This window comes from Hyperolius riggenbachi, chromosome 3 (assembly GCF_040937935.1).
Source record: "Hyperolius riggenbachi isolate aHypRig1 chromosome 3, aHypRig1.pri, whole genome shotgun sequence".
In the NCBI taxonomy this organism is placed as follows: domain Eukaryota; kingdom Metazoa; phylum Chordata; class Amphibia; order Anura; family Hyperoliidae; genus Hyperolius; species Hyperolius riggenbachi.
The window spans coordinates 444,382,261-444,405,875 of NC_090648.1; the positions used below are offsets into that span (position 1 = coordinate 444,382,261).

The window sequence follows — 23,615 nt, forward strand, 5'->3', positions numbered from 1 at the left end:
TCTAAGGGCCCTTACTGTGTGCTCAAAGGAATGGAGGGAATTTTGTTAGTGCTGTATATCCTCGATTTCTTATTGACTCAAGTATAAGTCTACCCAGCTAAATTTAATGGCTGCACTTGGGGACCAGGTCGAGTTAATGACTGCACTGCATACAGTATTGCAGCCATTAACCCCTCCGGTCCCTTAACCTCCTTGCCGGTCTAATTCCCCCGGCAAGGAGGCAGCGCATCACTTTTTTTTTTATTTATTTTTTTTTCTAAATCATGTAGTGAGCCCAGGGCTCGCTACATGATAGCTGCTGAGCAGCGGCAGCTCCGCAGCCACTCCGATCGCTTCCGGCGATCGGAGTAAGCAGGAAATCCCGTTCAGAACGGGATTTCCTGCTGGGCTTCCCCGGTCGCCATGGCGATGGGGCGGGATGATGTCACCGACGTCATCGACGTCGGGACGCCATAGGGAATCCGGGCCACCCCTCAGCGCTGCCTGGCCCTGAATGGCCAGGCTGCGCAAGGGGTCTGGAGGGGGGAGGGGGGCGGCGCGACGTTGCGGATAGCGGTGGATCGGCGGCGAGCGGCGGCGATCGGATGTTACAAGCAGCTAGTAAAGTGCTAGCTGCTTGTAACGAAAAAAAAATTATGCAAATCGGCCCAACGGGGCCTGAGAAATCCTCCTGCGCAGGTTACCCCGGACTGAGGATAACGGGCAAGGAGGTTAAGTGCAGCCATTAACACCTCCAGGCCACCAAGTTCTGCAATTATTCACTCGCCTTCCTGCAGTCCCGTATTTTTCCCCCACCCCTTTCCTTATTAATTGTTGTGGTCAGGACTTTCAGACCTGTGTTTTCTTGGTATTTCCTTTATAAAGAAAGTATCACTTACCACTGTGTAAATTGCTGCAAATGGGAATGACACTAATAGTACACATATGTTACTCAGTGTGCTCAATGTTGCTCGCTATTTAGTTAGTCAGACCTAAATTTCTAGCCTTATAGTTGAGTATATACAGTATTTAAATCCACATTTAATTCAATCACCCTAAGCCATTGTGACGTCTGGGCCTGTAAGAAGGCAGACAAGGTGGGTCAGGTAAATGCTGCCAGAGACGGCAAGTAAATTTGGGTGATGCCATAGATGCCCATGTAACAAATGCTTATAGCGGCTACAGCAGTAAATGTTTAACTTTTCTTGAATAGATCATCAGGGGGTCTGTATTTCTGAAATTGTGGTGAAACCCCTCCCACAGATTGATGTCATGAACATGGTCCTGACAGTTTGCTGTCTGTGAACCTCATTGAATTGTGGGAAATGATGGCTTTTTCCAACTGCCAAGCAAGCAATATCTCCCTCTGTGCATAGAACTCTCCGTAACAAACATTCTGCACAGATCATCCGGCAGAACTAAAGATGTCACCACCAGTGATACATTTCAGAATGTAAATCAGGTAGAGGAAAGATTTTACAATGGCACACACTAACTAAATAATCTGCAAATGAATATTGTGAAAATGCTAAAAATAAGCAATTGTATGTTTTACTAGTTCCTCTTTAATTTTATCACTGGTGGTGACATCTTTAGTTGTGCCAGGTGACCTGTATGGAATGTTTGTTACTGAAAGTTCTCTGCACAGAGGGAGAATTGCTTGCTTGGCATTTTGAAAAAATATGTTGTTTCCCACAATGCAACAAGGTTCACAGAAAACAAACTGTCAGGACCATGGTCATGACATCACACTGTGGGAGGGGTTTCAGCACAATATCAGCCATACAGAGCCCCCTCATGATCTGTTGGAGAAAATGTAAAGATTTCTCATGGGAAAGGTGGATCAGCTACTACGGTAATTGGGATGAAGTTCAATCCTGATTTAAACCACTGACCACAAGGGGGGACAGCAGCAGACTCAGGGGTCCTGGGGGGAAATATGGGGCCCCTTATACCGCTTTCTGATTTGGAGGTGTCTGTTAAGGGGGCCCCTGGATTTATTTTGCTTGGTGGCCCCATTGTTATTTGAACTGGCCCTGATAACAAGTGTAGCAACAAAAATCTGATCTGGAGAGTGGACCATTTTATCAGAGGGAGTAAAGTAGTAGTTAGGGTCCCCTTACAGCAGTGGCGTACCCAGGGAATTTGACACCCAGTGCGGATTATTTACAGACCCCCCCCCCCCCCCCCCCCCCCCCCCAAAAAAGTCCATCTTTTTGGAGGGAGGGTTGGAGCGCGTCGCTGCACATTTTTATTTGGGAGAAAAGGAATTATGAAATTCCTAAAATGATGAAACTCTGTACTCTATACAGTGCTGCAGAAGATGCCAGTGCTATATTAATACACAATAATGATATATTTGGACATTAGACTATGACAATGGTAGGATTAGATTATGAGCTCCTCTGAGGACAGTAAGAAATGGTGGACATAGGATAGAGGGGGGTGTCACGGAAGAGCCGTGAGACCAGAAAACGCAATCGCAATCTGTTTACTGCACCGATTGCCGTTGACGTGCCAGATCAGAATCGTATGTCTCTGGATACCAGGCAGTCAAGCCTGGGGGTCTCTGTTGTCTTGTGTTAGCATAGTTCTTTTCATGAGAGCCAAGTATGCTCTCTGATAAGGCCTGTGTGGTTAATTAACTGGATCAAAAGAGTCCCTTTCCTGGCCAGTGACACCAAGGTGTGAAATCTCTCCAGCAGTAAGCAAATGGCAAGTGTTACTGCCTTTTGAGGAGACAGGATAAACTCAGCATGAGACCAGACTGCCTGACTCCGTCAGAAGCAGAGAGAAAATTAATACTGTATATGATTTTTTGCCTGTTTATGGAATACCGAATCTAGGATAGTTATGAGAGTTGTATCATTGGGTTTGTAGTGTCTTGCTGAACCTTTTGATACCATTCTTAAGGGGCTAGGGATATGCTACAACCAAGTTTTCAAACTTCTCAGGAACTGGACCCTCTACCCTAATCATGTCTGATGTCATAGGAATTGTCATAATCTGAGGAATATTAAACTGTTATCAGCACAAATGTGTCATTTATCGGTTTTGAATTACATCGTTTTATAAGCTTAAACCTAAATCTCCGAGGGAATGAACTGTGATTGGTTTGTGAACCGGAGGGGGCTGGCTTTGTTCTACCCCCAAAACTAGCTTCCATAAAACCAGGGTGCATACAGGGAGGGGCAGTCCTCCAAATCTCATCTTCACGAGAGCATGCTGCTGCTAGCCAGAGGACCATGTGGTTAGCAGCTATCTTGTCTGAAATTTTGCTCCTGAACTGAAACAAAGGAGCTTTACGAGTTTTCCCAGAAAGGACATATTTCCACGAACTTAAGTATTTTCCTTTTTTTAAGTATTTTCTCCCTTTTCATTTTTTTTTACTGCGCTACTAATGTTTCTATAATTGTTGATTTTAATGATTTTCTGTATTTATTAATTATTTATATTGCATTTTTAATAAACGACGCTAACGTCATTTATTTGTTCGGCTACACCTACACAGCAACACAAAACTGAACCCTGGCCTCTGAAGAGTCGCTACTATTGTTAATAGCTAGATAAAATTGTGTGTTTAACCGTTTTCTATTTGCAGGTCTAGAGTCAGCCAGTCAGTGGGTTCCTCTGTCCCATGGTAACAGAGGTGGTGGGCTGGCAGTTATACACTGAAATAGTGTGTAATTTGTATTACGGTATCTCACAGGCTCCCTTCTAGTCGGTCTGCTGCCAAAATCCCAGCAGTTTCTGCGCACCGATTGCGACCACAGATTGCATGGCCTGTGTTCTGAAACCATTGGAAGGCATTGTGCGGTCCGGCCACTAGGGGGCTTGTGACAGGGGGTGCATAGGAGGAAGGGGGGAATAAAGAGGTAGAGGCACAAAACAGAGAGCATGGTGGGAGAGGAGAAATGGCAAGAAAACGTGTTACCAGGACTGCAGACATCATCAGTGCTGTTTTGCAGGGACATGCGGTTAAAAGAAGCCACTAAAATCTGAAAAGAGGAAATGGTCATGGGGAAAGACAACAGGGTGGGAGGGGGAGCTAGGAAAAAAGATAAGATTACCTGAAATCATGCTGATCTAAATTGCCTGGAGCTTGCTTTTCTGCTCACTACAGAAGTTGGCTGTCAGCACCTATATCACTGGCTTCTGCAACAGCAGACTGCCCTGTATTAGTGATGTATTACTCTGATCAGGATAAACAATCAATAATCTAGGGTACTCTGGTATTACAGCAGCCAGTGCACATGGCTACTAATGACAGGCAACTTCTGAAGCACTAGACACATCTTGCCACCTCTCCCTGCTAATGTCCCAGCTGCAGCACAGCAATTATTCCCTCTACTCACCCTGCTGCTCTGCATATTCACTCACTGCAGGCTGTGTGTAGAGACCAAGGAGACACATTGCCCATGGGACAGGAAGGGGGAGGGGTGCTACATCTAGTGCAGGGAGTAGTACAGTCTCCTGCACTACCTGCTGCTATTTTCCCGAATGCTGCCCAAACTATGAAAAAAGTCCCAGGTGGAAGAACACAGTGGCTGAGCACCACAGCAGCACCCCTAGCCATGGCTGCACCTGGTGCTGTGAGCACCTGCAGCCTTATGGTGGGTATGCCATTGCCTTACAGCTGTGGGCCCTCCTAGGGGTGCAGAGGCTGCTCCCCTGTAGTTACACCCCTGGTGTCAGTCCAACAACCATATACTGTAAATTAGCGCAGGATCCCCCTGGCACTGCTGTTTGTCAATAATTAGATTTTTAGTCTCTTCCAAGAGCTTACTTAGCAATGTGTCATTCCACGTGGGCGAGTGTTGATGAAAAATGCAATTACTGTATTTCACAAGTGCATATTTGAGCCTTATCATAATTTCAAAGAGTAACATTTCTCGTTGCGCAATCAGCGGTCACAGCGCTTTACAGGCTAACAAGTTTCCTGACGCATCTTATATGAATCATGGTGCCACTTGTGGAGGTTCAGTACCGTGCAGTGACTAATCATGCTTGCATTATGTGTGGGGGAATACATTCTAGTAAAACAGTGATATATGGGCTTTGCCAAGGTAAAGCGCAAACATCATAACAATAACAAAAATAATTAGTAAAGAGAAAAGGGAAGTTCAGCCTAAAGCAACTTACTGTCATTAAGTTACATTAGTTATGTTAATTAAAATAGATAGGTAATATAATCTCTTACCCACCCTGTTTTAAAAGAACAGGCAAATGTTTGTGATTTCATAGGGGCAGCCATCTTTTTCATGGGGCAGCCATCTTTTTGGTTGAAAGGAGGTGACTGGAAGCATGAGACACAGTTCCAACTGTCTTGTGTCCTGATCACCCTTCCAAGCTGCGCATGCTAGGCTTCAAATCTCAAATTCAAAATAAAAAAACATTAAATTGTGCCAAAACAGCAGAAGGAGAACAACAGCATCAGAAATCCCATCATGCTTTGCACAGCATCAGGGGAAAAATGCCCGGCAGTTTTCTTCTGTGCAGCTAAAAATGAGGCTTGAGTAAGAAAAACAAAGTTCTGACGTTGTGAAGCTGTTAAAGAAACACCAAGGGCCTGATTCACTAACCGGTGCTAACTTAGTTAGAATGCCTAAAGGCTTTGGGTGTGCTAACTAGGGTGCTAAGTAGTTAGCACTCACCAAGCTGATTCAGATTGCGTTCAAAGTACCGTGCACAAAGGCCGGTGCGCGCGAAACGGTACATCGGGTGCGATGAAAGCGGTGCACCCGATGCACCTATAACGGTGCATTAGGTGCGCCCTGAACATCGCACCTATGCGCCAATTAGGGAGCATCCAATGATAGGTGCATCGGGTGCGCTGTTTTCGTCGCACCCGATGCGATGTTTTGCGCAAAGGCAAAGTTTTGCGCGCGGTACTTTGCGCTATTTAGCACGTGCAAAGGATTTTCAGGCATGATAAGGGGCTTTTCACAAGTGTGCCAACAATTAGCACCGCTTTGTGAATCAAGCCCCAAGCCTTTTCAATGCTGCTGAGTAGATTTTTAGTCTGGAGGTTCACTTTAAATTTTATCAAGCAACATCGTAAAGACATACTGAATCTGGTTTTGCCCAAGTGCTGAAAAAAACACGTAGGGCTGGTTCACACGGGCATTTTTTGCGGCATTAAACGCAGCGTTTTTTGGGATCTACTGCCATCCCATTCAAGTGAATGGGAGCGTTTAGAACTGGCTTTTGCAGGCTTTCATGAAAGCCTGGCGGTAGATCCCAGCGTTGCGTCTTGTCTTGAAAGCAACATGTTGCTTTCAGACGTGGTAAACGCCAGGATACAATTGCAGAGACCTGAACTGCTATGGCCTCGTTCACATCAGCGATTTCAGCAGTGCTTTCAATCGCTGATGAACGCTAGCAGTTTGAAAAGCGTTACTGAAATGTAAGGCCTCATTCACACTGGAGCGTTTTAAACAGCTGATGAAATCGCTAGTAAATCGCTGGCGATCACTAGCATTTTGAAAAGTGATACTGCAATGTAATGTATTTGGCAGTGTTCACACTTAGCCAGCCTTTTACGGTTTGCTGAAATCACAAATATATTGCATGCAGCATTTTTTTGTGATTTCTGAGCGATTGCGTATCAATGTTATAGAGTTGCAAAACACAATCGCTGTAATATTGCTTTCCTGTACAGTGAACAATTGCTGGAAAATCGCTTTGCAAAGTGCTAGTGCTTTTGCTAGCGTTTTGTGATTGCCAGTTTGAAGGAGGCCTAAAGTGTCTCTCGCTGTAGTAATCGCCAGTGTTAAGTGATTAGCTGAAATCATAAATGTAGTGCACGCAGCATTTTTTTTTGCGATTTTGGAGCGATTGCAGTTCTATGTTAAAGCGGATCCAAGATGAAAAACTAACTATAATAAGTAACTTGTCTATATATCTTACCTAAAGTTTAGATAGTTTACACAGCAAATCTAGCTGCAAACAGCTTCAAACGTTTATGATTATTTATTCCTGTGATACAATGAAGGCAGCCATGTTCTGTTTGCCACATTGTCACAGGCTGAGGGCTGGAGATGCTATCAGCTTGCCTGTGTGTAAATTCAGTCCCATCTCCTCCTCCCTCCTCCCCTCTGCCTCTGAAATCAATGGCTAGTAACCTCCTTCTCCTCCTGCCCAGACTGTGCTCCCATAAGCCCTTGCTACACTGCCAAGGCACTGTGAAAAGCTGTGAGCGAGGCTTGTTTATTTTATAGGGAATTAGAGTATTTAAACAAAACAAAAAAAGTATTTGGCTTGAGGAATGCCCTATAAACTATATGAAAGGAATACAATTATGCAATGAGTAAAAGTTATCTCGGATCCACTTTAAAGAATCACAAAATACAATCGCTCCAAAATTACTTTGCCATAAAGTGATATAATTGCAGGAAAATCGCTGTGAAAAATGCTTGTGGTTTTGCTAGCGTTTTGTGATTCCCAGTGTGTATGGGGCTTGTGGCCTACTTTACACTGGGAATTGCAAAACGCTAGCAAAATCATTTGTGTTTTGCAAAGCGTTTTTCCAGCAATTTTTCACTGTACAAGAAAGCAACTTTGTAACGATTGTTTTTTGGCGATTCTATAACGCTGAAACGCAATCGCTCCAAAATCGCTAAAAAAAGCTGTATGTGAACACTGCCACACACGTTTCAGTAGTGCTTTTCAAAACGCTAGTGATCGCCAGTGATTGAAAAAGCTGCCGAAATCGCTAGTAAAATGCTCCAGTGTGACTGAGCCCTAAAAGAGCCCTCATACAGCAGTGGTCTGTATTATGTGATTACTATACATACAGTGCTGGGAAGGGGGCCAGTGTTGCACTGGGGCCCCTGGCTCTGTACCTACTCCATTGTCAGCACTATATAAGGGCTCATTCAAGCTATGTGCTGCGCTGTCAGTTTTTGACGCACTGCATATAGTGGGCTTGATTCACTAAACCGCACATTTAGTGAATCAAGCCCAGCGTGCGATCCACATGGTAACATGACAGTCCATAGACTTTCGTGTTACTATTCGCAGTACAGCTGTGCGTTCCCATGCATTGCGATGTAACGCGCCTGGGAACATTTTATCGCACGACGCACACGTTTTCTCGATGGGTTTTATTGTGTTTTGCGGCTGCTGATATTTACGCTTTCATGAACTACAACCTGGATTCGGTGCGATGGGAACGCATGCACAAAATCGCATTTGTGCATGCGTTCTGTAGTGTGGATGAGCCCTATATGTACAATAATAATAATGGCAGGGAAGGTACAGTATGCATCCCTGGCACAGAAGAGTTAATGTTTCTACAGTAAGCTAAGGTTCCCTGCAGCACAGCTGAAAAGCTTTGACTCACCAATCAGCTCACCCCGGCAAATGTGTGGGCAAACACACGCCAGCACTCCGCTAAACCCTGAAACACTGCCTTGCTACGCTGTAATCCTGCAGATAAGAGCCCTCATTTTCTTGATTAAATCCTCCGTGCTGTCAGCAATGCAGATCGGAATTATACCCTCATAATGTTATCCCAAAATCACAGCTATATTGTTACGCTCTATTGCCGGAGATAGTATACCAGTTTGACCCAGTTCATTGCCATTGTCCTCATTTTAGATTTTTTTTCAGACCTACTGTAGTTATTCAGGAGTGAAGCATTTTGGGAAACCACCATTGCTCACTTACAGCTGAATTAGTGCAAATGCCTTCTATTTAAAGGCAAAGGCTCTATAGGACCCAGAGCCTTCCCTCTCCTTAGGTGAGTATCTTTTTTTTTTTTTTTTAAATCATCTTTTATTTAAGAAAGACAAATATGCAACAGGATACATAATAATGCAGCAGTGCGCCTCCGTACAGCTTTATGGTCAAGAAAACGTTGCGGTTTGATGCGATGTTTAAGTCGCAATGCAAATTACAACGCAACGCCCCCAAAAAATCATTACCAGCATAACACCATTGAAGAGCTAATACTGTGGCTGAGGGAGGGCTCCAGACCCAGACAGCAGTGGCGTAGCAATAAGGGACGCAGGGGTTGTGACCGCATTCTTATCCAGCGGCCATGGTGCGGTCACAGCCTCTGCATCCACTATTGCTACACCACTGCTGTCTGGGTATTACTCTCAGATCTACAGGGATATATTTATAAGGTTTTATCACTAAGCAATGATAAATGTATTCTTCACTTGCGGTTCACATTGTGTAAAGTAACAGGGAATGTAAAACCGGTCTTAGTTGCTGACAAAAAAGTCTTTATAGGTTTACTGTTTCAAGGTAGTGACCATATTTAAAGCAAATCGATATATAAAGTGAAAAAGAATACGTTGCCAGCATTATATGCACTGATCGCTGCTGAGTCATCTGACTACCAGATAGCTTTTATTATAGTGTAAAATGCATGACCATCAGGCTAATGTCAGGCTGGGATTTAGTACACACTTACAGATCTAACGTTACTGGGACACAGCCAAGGATGGGCTGGATACAGAACATGCTTAGTAAGAGGAAAAAGTTAAAGTAAACCAGAGCTGTGGAAAAAAGAAGATTTGATACTCACCCGTGGCTTCCTCTGGCAGCATAAACCCGACTGAGTCCCACGCTGTCCTCCCGCAGTCTGCCCTTCAGCCGCCATCAGCCCTGGTAACTGCGCCGGGTCTACGCCGGGTCTATGGGTCATTCAGAACACCCAGACTGAACCCGACTGAGCTTATTACCGGGGCTGATCGCGGCTGAAATGCAGATCGTGGGAGGACGGCGTGGGACTCACAAGTGTTTATGGGGCTGGAGGAAGCCACAGGTCAAATCTTCTTTTTCTCGGGCACTTCGGCCCGCGCCCGAGATACACATCTACGGATGATACACACGCGCACGAAATGGACATGTACAGACAATATGCACGCCTGCGCACGAGCTGCACATGTACGGATATTACACACGCCTGCTCACGAGATGGACATGTACGGAAGATACGCACGCCTGCGCACAAGATGCACATGTATGGAAGATACGCACCCCTGCGCCCAAGATACAATATGCACGCCTGCGCACGAGATGGACATGTACGGACAATATGCACGCCTGCGCACGAGATGGACATGTACGGACAATATGCACGCCTGCGCACAAGATGCACATGTACGAACGATACGCACGACTGCGCACGAGATACACATCTACGGATGATACGCATGCGCACGAGATGGACATGTACAGACAATATGCATGCCTGCGCACGAGATGCACATGTACGGACGAAACACACGCCTGCGCACGAGATACACATCTACGGATGATACGCACGGGCACGAGATGGACATGTACAGACAATATGCACGCCTGCGCCCGAGCTGCACATGTACGGATATTACACACGCCTGCGCACGAGATGGACATGTACGGACAATATGCACGCCTGCGCACGAGCTGCACATGTACGGATATTACACACGCCTGCGAGATGCACGAGATGCACATGTACGGAAGATACGCAGGCCTACACACGAGATGCACATGTATGGAAAATACGCACGCCTGTGCCCAAGATACACATCTATGGACGATACGCGTGCCTGTGCACGAGATGCACATTTATGGCCGAAACGCATTCCTGCGCCCAAGATACACATCTACGGATGATACGCGCGCCTGCGCACGAGATGCACATTTATGGATGAAGCGCATGCCTGCGCCCAAGATGCACATTTACGGACGATACGCACGCCTGCGCCCAAGATACACATTTACGGACGATACGCACGCCTGCACACGAGATGCACATGTACTGACGATACGCATGCCTGCACAGCAGAGATGTCAGTATGCATTGGAATCCCTGCAGCTTTGTCATGCACGGCTATAAGGATTCAGGTGTACACTGCAGGAAACTGCAGCATGCCTTCCAAAATCACACTGGCATGCGATCTGGCCACAATGTTATTGTACGGAATAGGCAGGGCTGCTCCGTGTGACTCAGATCTGGGAAAATGCTGGGTATCTGTATGTAGTGGAAATGGGCCCTAAAAGTTCCCAAAGTATTGGATTTTCTATCTACCATTGCATGCTGGCGTAGTGGATGGAGAGTGTAGTGGTTAGGGGCTCTGCCTCTGACACAAGAGACCTGGGTTAGAATCTTGGTTCTTCCTGTTCGGTAAGGAGTCCTTGGGCTAGACTCCCTAACACTGCCACTGCCTACTCAAGGTGCCCATGTGGCTGCAGCTCAAGCCCTCAAAAAGCGCAATATAAATTTTATTTGTCTTGTCCAAAGTATTTTGACAACAAGGCTGACCAAGTACGGCCACTGGACTGGACATGCTCGCTCACTGGTTGGATATTTGAGATCTGCTGTAGATGTGTATAAACACTTATAATGAAATGATGGCGACAGTTGGCTTGAATCAAGTGACTCGTACATTTGGTCTTGTTATTAAGCCCAGTGTTATGTGTTATTTACATCTAATGTAACATGGCAAGTCTGTGCACTGTGTGATTTTGACATGACGTGTCTTGTAGCTAGGAGACGGTTTTCCAATTTTCTAATCGGGTTTAGCTGCAGTGTGTCAACATGATTGAGTTTCTAAGAGAAGGCAGGCTACTCTTAGTGTATTTTTAGATTCCTTCAATAAAGAAACAGATTCAGTTACACATCTGCGAATTGTACAATGTTTTATGCTTGACTAGCCATTGTGTAACAGTACTGCCTTCACTTCTATTCATACAGATTACAAAATCATGACCAATCAGTATTTACCACACTATCTACAAGGCAGTTGTACTGCAGGACCTAAGATAGCACCCAAGTACATTTTAACTCACATTTAAAAAATATATATGTATCTGCCTTTGTCTACTGTCGGTGGGTATTGTGGCCCCAGTTTATTGAGGCTGGAGATCATTTTTGAAAGTTCTGATCATGGCAAACTGGGGGAAAAACCCTGTCAATAGCACGGAGAATGGGTACATGATAAAACTGTGCCCAGAAACATGGGCGTCGGAGATACTGGCTAGTTATAGTGGTAAAACAGATATTCTACTACTGACCAGTGATATGTAATTCCAATAGTAAAATATCTGTACATTTTACAGATATTTTACTATCACTAAACCTAACCCTATTCGCTCATGAACCCTCTACCAGTACCTAATCCTAACTGACCCCCCACAATGCCTAACCCTAACCAGCTCCTCTCCTTTCAGGCAAACTGAAATGAAAAGTCAAAATAAACATACACACGTCATACTTACCTCCCATGTAGTCTACTCATTAATCTCTTTCTCCTCTCCCGCACCCTGTTTGTCCACTTTGGCATTCTCCGTCCTCCATTTTAAAAATGGTGATGACCCCGTAACAGCTTCCGGGTCAGCACACTGTTAAACTGTAATATCGCCCACTTGAGCCATGGTAACATGGATTTTACCTTGCACATCAGTTGTCCTTTCAGTTATAACTGACAGCAACTGATTTATTTCAGTTATGACAAAATGTTGTCAGAACTGGAAGGAATCGTTAGAAGAAAATGGGGAGCTCCTGAGAGGAACTGAGGGCGAGGTTAGTATGCATTATTTATTTTCAGGTACACCGTGTTTATTTTAAACTAGCTGATGGCCTGGCGTTGCCCGGTATGCATTTGGCTGGTTTTAGCTCCACCCTCTTTTTCTAACCCTAACACACAATTACTCAATGACCTAGTTTGTGAACTTTGGGGTCTTTTGCATCAATAATTTGCATTGAAATAAAACAAATCTGATTGGCTGTGGCTCCACCCCTTTTTTGAATCTGAACCCCAATCAACCAATGACCAGCCGTACCAGGTTTGAGGCTTGTGCCATTTACAGTGCAAGAATGGTAGCAATTAAAGATTCCCCTTGAAAATCAATAGGTGAATTTTGAATGGCTTTTGTAGGCGCCACTCACTTTTCTGGATATTAATCCCTGTCACCCAGCGACCAACTGTGCAAAGTTTGAGAACCCTGCCATTAACAGTGTAAGAATGGCTGCAGTTTACATTTTCTCCGTGAAAATTTTATTTGTCTCTGCCCAGTGATGACCCGGTGATGATCCGAAACATACAAACATCTGAACTTTCCCATTTATAATATTAATAGGATGGTACTTACGTATTATACTGTCTGAAGAGTTTGGTAGTTCCTTGTTTAAGTTTTGTTTGCTCCACTACCAAGATTTCACCCTTTTTGAAAAGCTGAAAGTCCTGGCTTTCCATTACACCAGGTCTCGTGTCAGTGTAATGCTACATTGCCAAGTTAAAGGGTTTTGAAGGAGGGGTGTCAGAGCAAACAGAACTTAAACAAGGAACTGCCAAACTCTTCAGACGGTATAATACATAAGTACCTTTTAAATAATTTTATTCAGTTCAGGTTCATTTTAATCCTAACCAAACCCCCATGATGCCCAATCCTAACAGACCCCCCACCAATCTCTAAACGACCCCCCCACCGATGCCTAACCCTAACCGATCCCTATTCCTACCCCTAACCACCCTCCACTGCAAACCCACTTTTATCCACACTGCCTGTTGCTATATATGATAAATAACAGCACCATGGACATTTGGGCACCCCCAAATTTTCCTGTTTCTCAGAGACCACCCCAGCTCCAAAAAAGCAATCTCTATGGCAAGTCATCCCAGTGCAGTCACCCACTAGTGCAGGATTGTAGGACTCAACATGTCCGTTTGTCAGTTGAAAGCACAAGTGAAAACAGATGTAGCTGGAAGCAGGAAAAAAGGGCAGCTAGTGGACAAAAAGGGCGCCGCCCTTCACTCCCATAATAAATATAATTTAATGGGCGGCGAACAGGAATAAAAAGTGCCGGAGATTATTAACGTTGTATAACTGCGCCCGGAGATTATTAACGTTTTATAACTGCGCCCGTGACAAATCACGTTTACAAATATATTAAATATATGTATCGTATGTAACTAAAACGTTATTTAAAATGTTATGACTTACTGTGTGTAAAACATTATTATTCGCATAATAAAGCGATCAGTAAGTAAATCGTAATTGTTTTAAAGTCACTATTTGTAAAACATTATTATCCACACAATAAAGCGATCACTAAGGGGAGTCTTAGGGTTAGGCACGACCAGGGGGGATTTAGGGTTAGGCACCACCAGGAGGGTGGTTAGGGTTAGGCACCACCAGGGGAGATTTAGGGTTAAGCACCACCAGGGGGGTCTTAGAGTTAGACACCACCATGGAGTGGTTAGGGTTAGGCACCACCAGGGGGGGTGGTTAGGGTTAGGCACCACCAGGGGGGGGTGGTTAGGGTTAGGCACCACCAGGGGGGTGGTTAGGGTTAGGCCCCACCAGGGGAGGGTCTAAGGGTTAGGGATAGGTACAGGGAGGGTTCTGTGTGAGATTAGGGTTAGGTTTAGTTGTACTAAAAAGTTAGTAATATTTAGTAATGTTTCACTACAGTTATTTTTCATTGTTACAAACAATATTTTCAGATTTTATTACATGAAGAAACGATAAATGAAGGTTATACACAATATTATACAATGATAATTATTATACATATATTATGTTTTTTTTAACAAACGTTATTATAAGTTTCACTTTCAAAATAGGGAAGATTATCGTTTTTACAATTTGCAAACTCATACACATTATTTATTGTTTTTAAATTTGTAAAACATTATTGTAAACGAAATACAACACATTATTTTTTATAAATGTTATTGCCACTTATCGTTTACACCCCGCACCATTTTTTCCCGATGCCCTTTTTGCATGTTGCCCTTTTGCAGTTGGAGACAACTGATGTGTTGAAAATGGACTTGCCTGTAAGGATACTATAGATAACATAGGATCAGTTGACATGTCTGGTTATCATTAGGTCTCCATTGTGGAGTGTCTAGTGTGAGATCATCAACATTATACAAAAAGAGTAGCTAAGGATTTTTTGTAGAGCTAATATATCATGCAGAAACATGCAAACTTGTAGTCTATACTCCAAATATGCACTCAAGGCCGGATTAATAATTTTTCTATCCCTAGCCCCAATGTGTCGTGACTCCCCTTCCTGGTGCAGAAGCGCCCCTCCCACTCCATGTGCAGCCCATTTGTATCCATGTACTGCAGCCCCTCTCTTTCTTAAACAGCCAGCAGGGACATTAGCTTCACTTTTTCCTGTGTTGCTCCCCCTTTGCAGCCTCCTCTTTCATATGTATCGACGTCTTTTTCATGACCAGGTGCCCCCCAGGTGCTGCAGCTGCACAAGGCTCGGGCCATTGGGGCCTTACCAGAAATCCAGCCCTGATCGCACTGGTGACATGGTTTTGCAAAAAAACTCAGCTTACTGTATTTCACATCTATGCTTCATGTGTTTGTCTACAGATAACCTTTGGAGTGACCAGAACCTCGAGGCTGACCCTGATCTGCCTCCAGGCTGGAGAACAATCCGTGATTCCTCCGGCACCTATTTCTGGCATGTGCCAACCGGAACCACCCAATGGCAGCACCCCATGTACAGTACAGGAATATCTCACAGCATGAGTGCCATTCAGGAAAAGGTAAAGGGAAATGTCAAGCACATGAGAAAGTATAGGCAAAACACATTTTTATGGAATGAACAATGAAGGATGGAAGTGTATATAGCAACTGTATTTCTTACATGGAGTCTGACGCATTTATTTCCTTTTAAACCATGCACATTTCCTGGCTGTCCTGCTGATCCTCCGCCTTTTAATATTTTTAGCCGTAGAACCTGAACAAGCATGTAGATCTGGTGTTTCTGACAAAAATCTGATCAAATTAGCTGCATGCTTGTTTCAGGTGTGTGATTCAGACACTAATGGCCGGAAAGATCAACAGGATGCCATGCAACCTGTATTGTTTAAAAGGAAATAAATATGGCATCCTCCAAATCCCTCTCAATTCAGTTGTCCATGAAATAGAACAAAAGGAGGAGAAGTGCTAAAGAGGTGTTTCTAAATTCCAAGCAGCTCCGATAATTATCCCCTTGTACACTCAAGGTGGCCACTAACTGCCCAATTTCTAGCGAAAAATCGTTCGAGCGATCAGAAATTCTGATTAGACTTTTGTCAAACCAAACTTTGGATTTTCTTGATTGGTTGTGATAGATAGGAAGCAAAGATTGGTTTGTTGATGGTGTAGTGGGCGATTTTTCTTCCGATCACAATTTCTGATCGCTCGAACGATTTTTCGCTAGATATTGGACCATTAGTGTCCACCTTCATACATGTACAGGGTCTGGGTCTCCATAATCTATTTTGTTGATTCTATCTCCAATCTCACAATGATCCTGCCTATAGGTTGCCACAGACATGAGTGGAGATTCAGCTTTCATGCCTAGAGATCCTCATCCTCTAATATAAAGTGGATGTCTAGTTATGAACTCACACAAGAATTATAGGCAGATAATTTCTATCTGTCTTCTGACTATTAACAGCTTTACTTAAAGTGTGCCAGAGATCGGAAAATTCAAAGAATCGATACTTCCTCCAGCCCCATAAACACATCTAAGTCCCTCGCTGTCGTCCCGCGGTCTGCCGTTCAGCCGCGATCATCCCCGGTAACTGCTTCAGTCGGGTCTAGTCTGGGAGGTTCGCGCATGCACAGAAGACCCAGACTGGACCCGTCTGAAGCAGTTACCGGGGCTGATCACGGCTGAACGGCAGACCGCGCTGGAGGACAGTGAGGGAGTATCGATAAGTATCGATTCTTTGTATTTTTTGATCTCTGGTTTACTTTAATCTTTGCCGCAGTGAGACTGAGCTGCTGAGAAAACATAGTCATTCTGTTCTCTTTTAAAGTGGGATGAAACTCTATACTGAAAGAATAGAAAGAAAGTATCCAATGAGAAATGACTTATTTATCTTACCCATCATGTTGTTTTTAGTGTTCACTGTCAGATTTAGGAGAGGTGAAATTAAAAAAAAGAAAATAATATTTCTGCTGTTTTCCATTTTTTCTATTTCTTTTTGATGCCAAACGTGACATCACTTTTGCACTTTTTTTTTTACCCACCTCCCTACTGCCACAGCCTACTGTTCCTTCCACAGCAAACATTACCTAGACAACAGGCTTATGCTAGGTACACAGCATACAATTTTCTGTTAGATTTACCTGCCAGATCGATTTTCTCCAGCATGTCCAATCTGAATTTCGATAGATTTTTCGATTTTCCGATAGTTTTTTTCTTAATCATTTTTTTAGATCATTTTTTAATAGATTTTCATTGAACTGAATGAAAATTGATCAAAAAAAGGATCAAAAAACGATAAAAAAATATATTGGAAAATCGAAAAATCGATCAAAATTCAGATCAGACATGTTGGAAAAAACCTAGCATTACATCAATTACTATGTAAACTCTACAGAAGAGGGGGATTTAATTACCTTCTGAGTGTGTCCTTAATGGTGTCCTTATCTTATCCGTAGGAAGCTTTCTGTTATTTGCATGCTTAGATAAGCTTGTTATTACTGTTAATCCCCACAATCCGGCTGGCACTGTACAGTTCCTGGAAATTAGTCAAAGGCACCAAAGCCAGGTACTGTAAAAAGAAAATATAGGGACTTGTTTTAGAAAAAAAAGGGGGGGGGGGTGTGACAAATATATTTAAGGCACTGACTATTTTTTGGCAATTTCTTTAGTTTTGGATGTTACAACCCCCTTTAAAATATGTACATTTTGGTCTTCTTGCACAGAAAGTCCTCAGGACTTCGGTTAGTGATATCTCTCCATCACGGCCCTTGTTAGGAGCAGCATCTCCATCAGACCGAAGGTAAAGAACATTTTCTGACAGTTTATCAGCTGGTGATGTCCTAGACAGCGTCCTTGTTGTTGTTATGCTTGCTTTATGTCCAGTTCCAACATTTATCGTGTTTCATCTTACAGTATATAGATGTTGAAATCGAATAAGTGTTGCATCATATTAATGAAAACTAAAAAGATGATTTATCTGTGTGTTTAGGCTTTCTCCTCCATGGCACGACGATGATTTCTTTCATACTATCAATGAGCCTGGCTGTAAGGTAATATTTATGAAATGCTTACACCTGGTAAAGAATTGCATCGAGTGTACTGCTTTAACAAAATAAATTATATAGGCAGCAGGGCCAGATTTTTCCATAAGGCACTGTAGGCATGTGCCTACAGGCACCTGATGATAGAGAGATGGCTCACTCTCCTCCTCGAGTGCCTCCCTCCCTCCTTCCCTATGCAGAGTCCTGATGAGAGTGTAAATGAGAGGTTACTCACCCTGCTCTCTGCATTCCACTGACAAGATCTACCTTCAGCCGGGGCACCTCTTCCTACTTAATACTGAGGGTACTTCAAGCTACCTAATACTAAGGGTCGTCTGTAGTTACATATGATGGCCAAGGGAAGTAAGGGAGAAGTGACAGCTGGGCCAGTCAGCACACTTGCGGTGCGGTTTGGCACAACCAACATTGCCCTTAATGGACGTTAATAGATTCTGTGGGAAACGAGCATTGTACAGACATGCTGATTATCTAATTTTCTTTATATAGTATTTATATAGTGCCAAAATCTTCTGCAATGCTTTTCAGAGTACGTAGTCTTAACACTTAACTGTCCTCAGATGGGCTCACACATCATAGTCTAAGGCCAATTTTGGAGATTGCCTGTTTACTTACCTGCATGATTTGGGATAGCCGAGCAGTGTGTGCTACCCTCTGTAAAAGAGATGAAGGACGACAGACGGCGCATGAGAGCGCGGCATCCGGTAGTGCAGGTTAGTTAAAAATCTCTCAGGCCGGATCCACACTATGGCCTAGTGCACACCAAAAACCGCTAACAGATCCGCAAAATGCTAGCAGATTTTGAAACGCTTTTTCTTATTTTTCTGCAGCGTTTCAGCTAGCGTTTTGCGGTTTTGTGTAGCGGTTTTGGTATAGTAGATTTCATGTATTGTTACAGTAAAGCTGTTACTGAACAGCTACTGTAACAAAAAACGCCTGGCAAACCGCTCTGAAGTGCCGTTTTTCAGAGCGGTTTGCGTTTTTCCTATACTTAACATTGAGGCAGAAACGCATCCGCAATCCAAAATCTGCAGCAGCCCGGGAGTATGCGTTTCTGCAAAACGCCTCCCGCTCTGGTGTGCACCAGCCCATTGAAATACATTACCCTAGCGGATCCGCACCCGCAAGCAGATCGCAAACCGCAGCGGAAACGCTCCGGTGTGCACTAGGCCTATGTGATTGATTAGCGCTTTTTAAAAATTTCTCCCATTCACTTTCATTAAAATTGTGGTAAAAATGGCTGCGATTTTTCGCGGACGCGATCTTGGCGATTTGTACCGCACTTTTAATGAAAGTGAATTGGAGAAATTTTTAAAAGGCGCTCAGCTAGTGCTAATCAATCACAAAGCGCGCAGAAAAGCTCTTAGGCCTGGAACCCACTGAAAACCGCAAACGCAAAACGCAACCGCTAGCGTTTTGTCTGAGCGGTTTGCAAGCGGATTCATGCGCGTTTTGGGTTGTGTTTTGCAACATTGTATTTTTTTCCCCAGCGGGTGCCTAGCGTTTTGCGTTTTGCGTTTTTATCCTGACTGGTCCTGTGAATTATTTTTAATTTTGTTACAGTGTGCTGAACCGCAAAACGCTAGCAAAACCGCTCAGTTTAGGTTTTGCTGAGCGTTTCTGCTAGCGTTTCAATACTTTACATTGAAGCGCTAACGCTCCCAAAATGCTGCAGGTCCTGCGTTTGCGTTTCTGGGAAACGCAAACGCTCCTGTGGAAGTTGCCCCATCCATTAACATTAGCCCAGCGTTTTGGCAAACTGCTAGCGTATCGCAGTGCTGCCAAAACGCTGCCAAAAGCGCTCCTATGGGTTCCAGGCCAGACAGTGTGGATTCGGCCTCATAGTCATTGTACATATGCACGATTTTTGGCCACCACCAACCAATACCACTGCTGCCTGCAAATGCGCAATGCTGTCACATAGTGACTGGCAAGCGGTGACTGTGATACACCCTAGCCATACGTGGGTGAGCTGGCACTATAAGGGGGGGGGGAGGCATTTGAAAATAAACTGTAATGACTGAAGACGGTTTTACACCTGGCCAATGCTTTTGTGGTGCGCCCCCGTGTCATCGCACCGCAACGCACAAAACGTCAATTATATGACCCTGCACTAGCGCACCATCGGAGTCATATGCATAGCGCCGCCCCCTGCACACCTCTCACCCAGTGACATACTTCCTGCTGGACAGGAAGTATGTAATACTTGTCAAAAGAACAGACTGTGTGGCACTCCTATTGCTGAGAAAAATAGAGGGTTGTCAGTGAGCAGAAGTATCCTCTTAACAGCCACTGATGTGTGCCCCGTATAAATGGAAAGGAAGAAGGGACATCATGAAATCTTGTTACAAGATGCAGATACAGGCACCATCCATCATTCAGCTGATTTATTGCGTAGTAAGATACTTGTACATCATCGAGACATCAAGCAAACATCATCTTACAAGATATGGATACCTGTGCGGGGTGGAGGTGGGTGCTCAGGGCTGCAGATGGGTCGGCGCCGGCCGTTTCGCGTCCAACAGGAAGCTTGGTCACGCTGCGTTCCACGGTGGAACGCAGCGTGACCAAGCTTCCTGTTGGACGTGAAACATCTGCTTGATGTCTCGATGATGTACAAGTATCTTACTACGCAATAAATCAGCTGAATGATGGATGGTGCCCGTACCTGCTTCTTGTAACAAGAGGACAGGAAGTATGTCACTGGGATTCCTGGGTTTCCCTGTCGTATTCCTGTCGTTCTGGGAATGTGTGCCGCACTGCTGCCATCATGTGTAAATTTCCTGCATTGCTCATTGACTCACATTACTTCCGCCGATGCTACGTCCCTTCGGAAGTCCGCCGGAAGCGCACTGTTGACTTCGCAGTGGCTTGGCAGCTCGGGCACTTCCAGCGCGACGTGATGCGATAAGTGTGCTAGGCTCCATTGTCTTACATTGCCGCTGCGTAACTCTGGGTAACACAATGCAGCTTTGTAAAAGGGGCCTGATTCTACAACTGAAATTCTGATCAATTACTGATACTAATTTATGCCAAGCTCTCTGCAGTGAAATCCATACACATTTAGGCCTCATCTACCATTGTTTTGTGATCAGAGGGATCCCCAGAATATTTCACACCCATTCATTTAGTAGTTTTATATACAGTATTCTGCCAGGGTATGGGCATAAAATGTATTACAGAGTGAAGAGAGAAGCAAGGTTCTATGTTGTTTTTTGTTTCCTCCAGAGCTTTGCTGTTCATTGTCTGGGCTGGGTGGAGATTCCTGAAGAAGACTTGGCACCTGGGAAGAGCAGTATTACTGTGAACAACTGTATCCAGCAACTGGCCCATACCAAATGTGACGGCACTGACATGTCATCCAATGAGGTGAGTTCTAATCGCACCAGCAGCTTTTAGGACTAACCTTTGTCTGTGATGGTCAATGAGATACTTATAATATCAGGTTAATTCAAATGGTATGTTCATTTAAGCAAATATATGCAGCTTAGAAATTGGATCAGTCAAATGCAGGAGTACACAGCTGAAAGGTATATGCCACTCCGATCTGACAACGTGAAGGGAAGACACAACACCATATATGCCAGGGGACACTCGGAGGGGACATAATCTTGGGCTAAAAGTATAGGGTGGAAGACATTTGTCAGCCTCTCTGGTTTAAATCAACTGGGGGTAATAAGACTGGGAACACAGGTCAGAGTGGTGCCAGGTATAAAATGGGGAGAAAACAGGCTGGGCTTAGAGCAAACCTGAACTGAAAATTAAAAGTCAAAATAAACATACACTCACCATACATACCTCCAGTGTAGTCTACTTCTCTATCTCTTTCTCCTCTCCTGCGTCCTGTTTGTCCACTGTGATCAATGGAACTTTCCATCCTCCATTTTGAAAATGGCCATTACCCCATAACAGCTTCCTGCTCAGCACACTGTTAAACTGTAATATCGCCCACTTGAGCCATAGGGAAACAGACATTACCTTGCTCATCAGTTGTCCTTTCAGTTATAACTGACAGAAAATGATATATAACTGACAGTAACTGATATATTTAAGTTCTGACAAAATCTTGTCAGGAATGGAAAGAATCGTTGCAAAAAGATAATGGGGAGCTTCTGAGAAGAAATGATGGTGACGTAAATTTGTAATATTCATTTGCAGGTACATTACGTGTTTTGTTTTAAATAATTTTACTCGGTTCAGGTTCCCTTTAATGTGGTTGTGTTAAAAGCAACAGATTCTTGTTTGTGGACAGTAGAGGAAACAACATTAATAAAATCTTGAAATAACTGTTGAATTCCCAATGCATGTAGATATACCTAGGTATAGAGTAAAGATTAGGACATCCAGGCAGCTGTTTTGTGTTGTTATTCCTACTTGGTACAGCACTGCTTATATGTCCAGTACCGGAAATGTAACTTGCGTTGGGACTCAGATTGGGGACAGCACATTATAAAGAACAATGGCAAGGCAGAAAAATAGGCTCGGAACAATGACAGAGAATGGTCACCTATTACAACTTTCAGCTGCTCAAGCAACCGCCAGGCTAGCTTTTTACTACTCTCGGCTTATACTCGGGTCAATAATTTTTTCCCCTGTTTTTGAAGGTAAAAGTTGGGGGTCTGTCTATACTTGAGTCGGCTTATACTTAAGTGTGTAGATATGCAGAAAGAAAACTATTTATAATAGCTACTGTATTTATTATACATAATATTGACACCTTCTGTTTTTTTTAGGGGCAAAACATGGTGATGATTCTTAAAAAAGATACCATGAGCCTGGTGGATCCACTAGATCACAGTCTGATCCATTCTCAGCCCATCATCAACATTCGAGTGTGGGGTGTTGGCTGCAATAATGGAAGGTACTCAGGTTTATACCATTCTGTACTCGTACTGACAACACTAACTGCTGTAGAAAGGAATCCCCTTGTCCGGTATAACATAGATCTGCTCACATCTGTCTCCTCATGGCAGCTAGAGAGCAAGACTTCTACCTTGCTTTTCTACTTCATTACAAAACGTATGTTTCTCCAAAGTACAATTTACAATTTAGTGTGTAAACTATGCATTAAAGGCAACCACTGTTGGTGGAGTGAGACTCATGTACTGTGCCCACCCATTCTTCACACACTAAGCTTTTCCCATTGGCCAACTGTCACTAAACCAGTGCTTACTAATTCTGTCACCAGTATCACATGACTGGAGATGGGGGCAGTTGGCCAATGGGAGAAGCCTAGGGAGGGAGGAAGGGGTAGACACAAGATACATCACAAGCCTTATTCTAACGCCATAGTGTCACTGGACACAGGTTCACTTTAACGTGTATCTGAAGGGATGTGTAACTTAAGATAAATGTGTGTATATAGTACCAATCTTACTTAGAAGTTGCCTGTGTTCCCTTTTTGTTTTTTTCACTGTAAGGCCCGTTTTGCATTAGCGTTTTTTTACGGAACCGGACATATGGATCAGGCCAGCTGGATCCGGTGAAATCGGTCCGTTTTACAGCCAGTGTGCTGTAAAACATCTGTTTTCATTGGTTCCTATATGCTGCAAAACCTTCCGTTTCTGTTCCGCTGAGCGAAATTGGGTCCTGCAGCATTTTTTCGGAACGGACCACGGAACCGTACG

The 23,615-nt window shown here is 43.9% G+C and overlaps 1 protein-coding gene across 1 annotated transcript in view; it reads left to right on the top strand.

Annotated features, from left to right (window-relative positions):
- Positions 1-23,615, top strand: part of APBB3 (amyloid beta precursor protein binding family B member 3) — a 70,140-nt gene that overhangs the window by 11,255 nt on the left and 35,270 nt on the right. Inside the window, exons 2-6 of the mRNA XM_068277814.1 lie at positions 15,319-15,494; positions 17,653-17,729; positions 17,919-17,979; positions 21,217-21,357; positions 22,722-22,849. Coding sequence (XP_068133915.1) covers positions 15,319-15,494; positions 17,653-17,729; positions 17,919-17,979; positions 21,217-21,357; positions 22,722-22,849 — 583 coding nt within the window. The remainder of the gene's footprint in view (positions 1-15,318; positions 15,495-17,652; positions 17,730-17,918; positions 17,980-21,216; positions 21,358-22,721; positions 22,850-23,615) is intronic.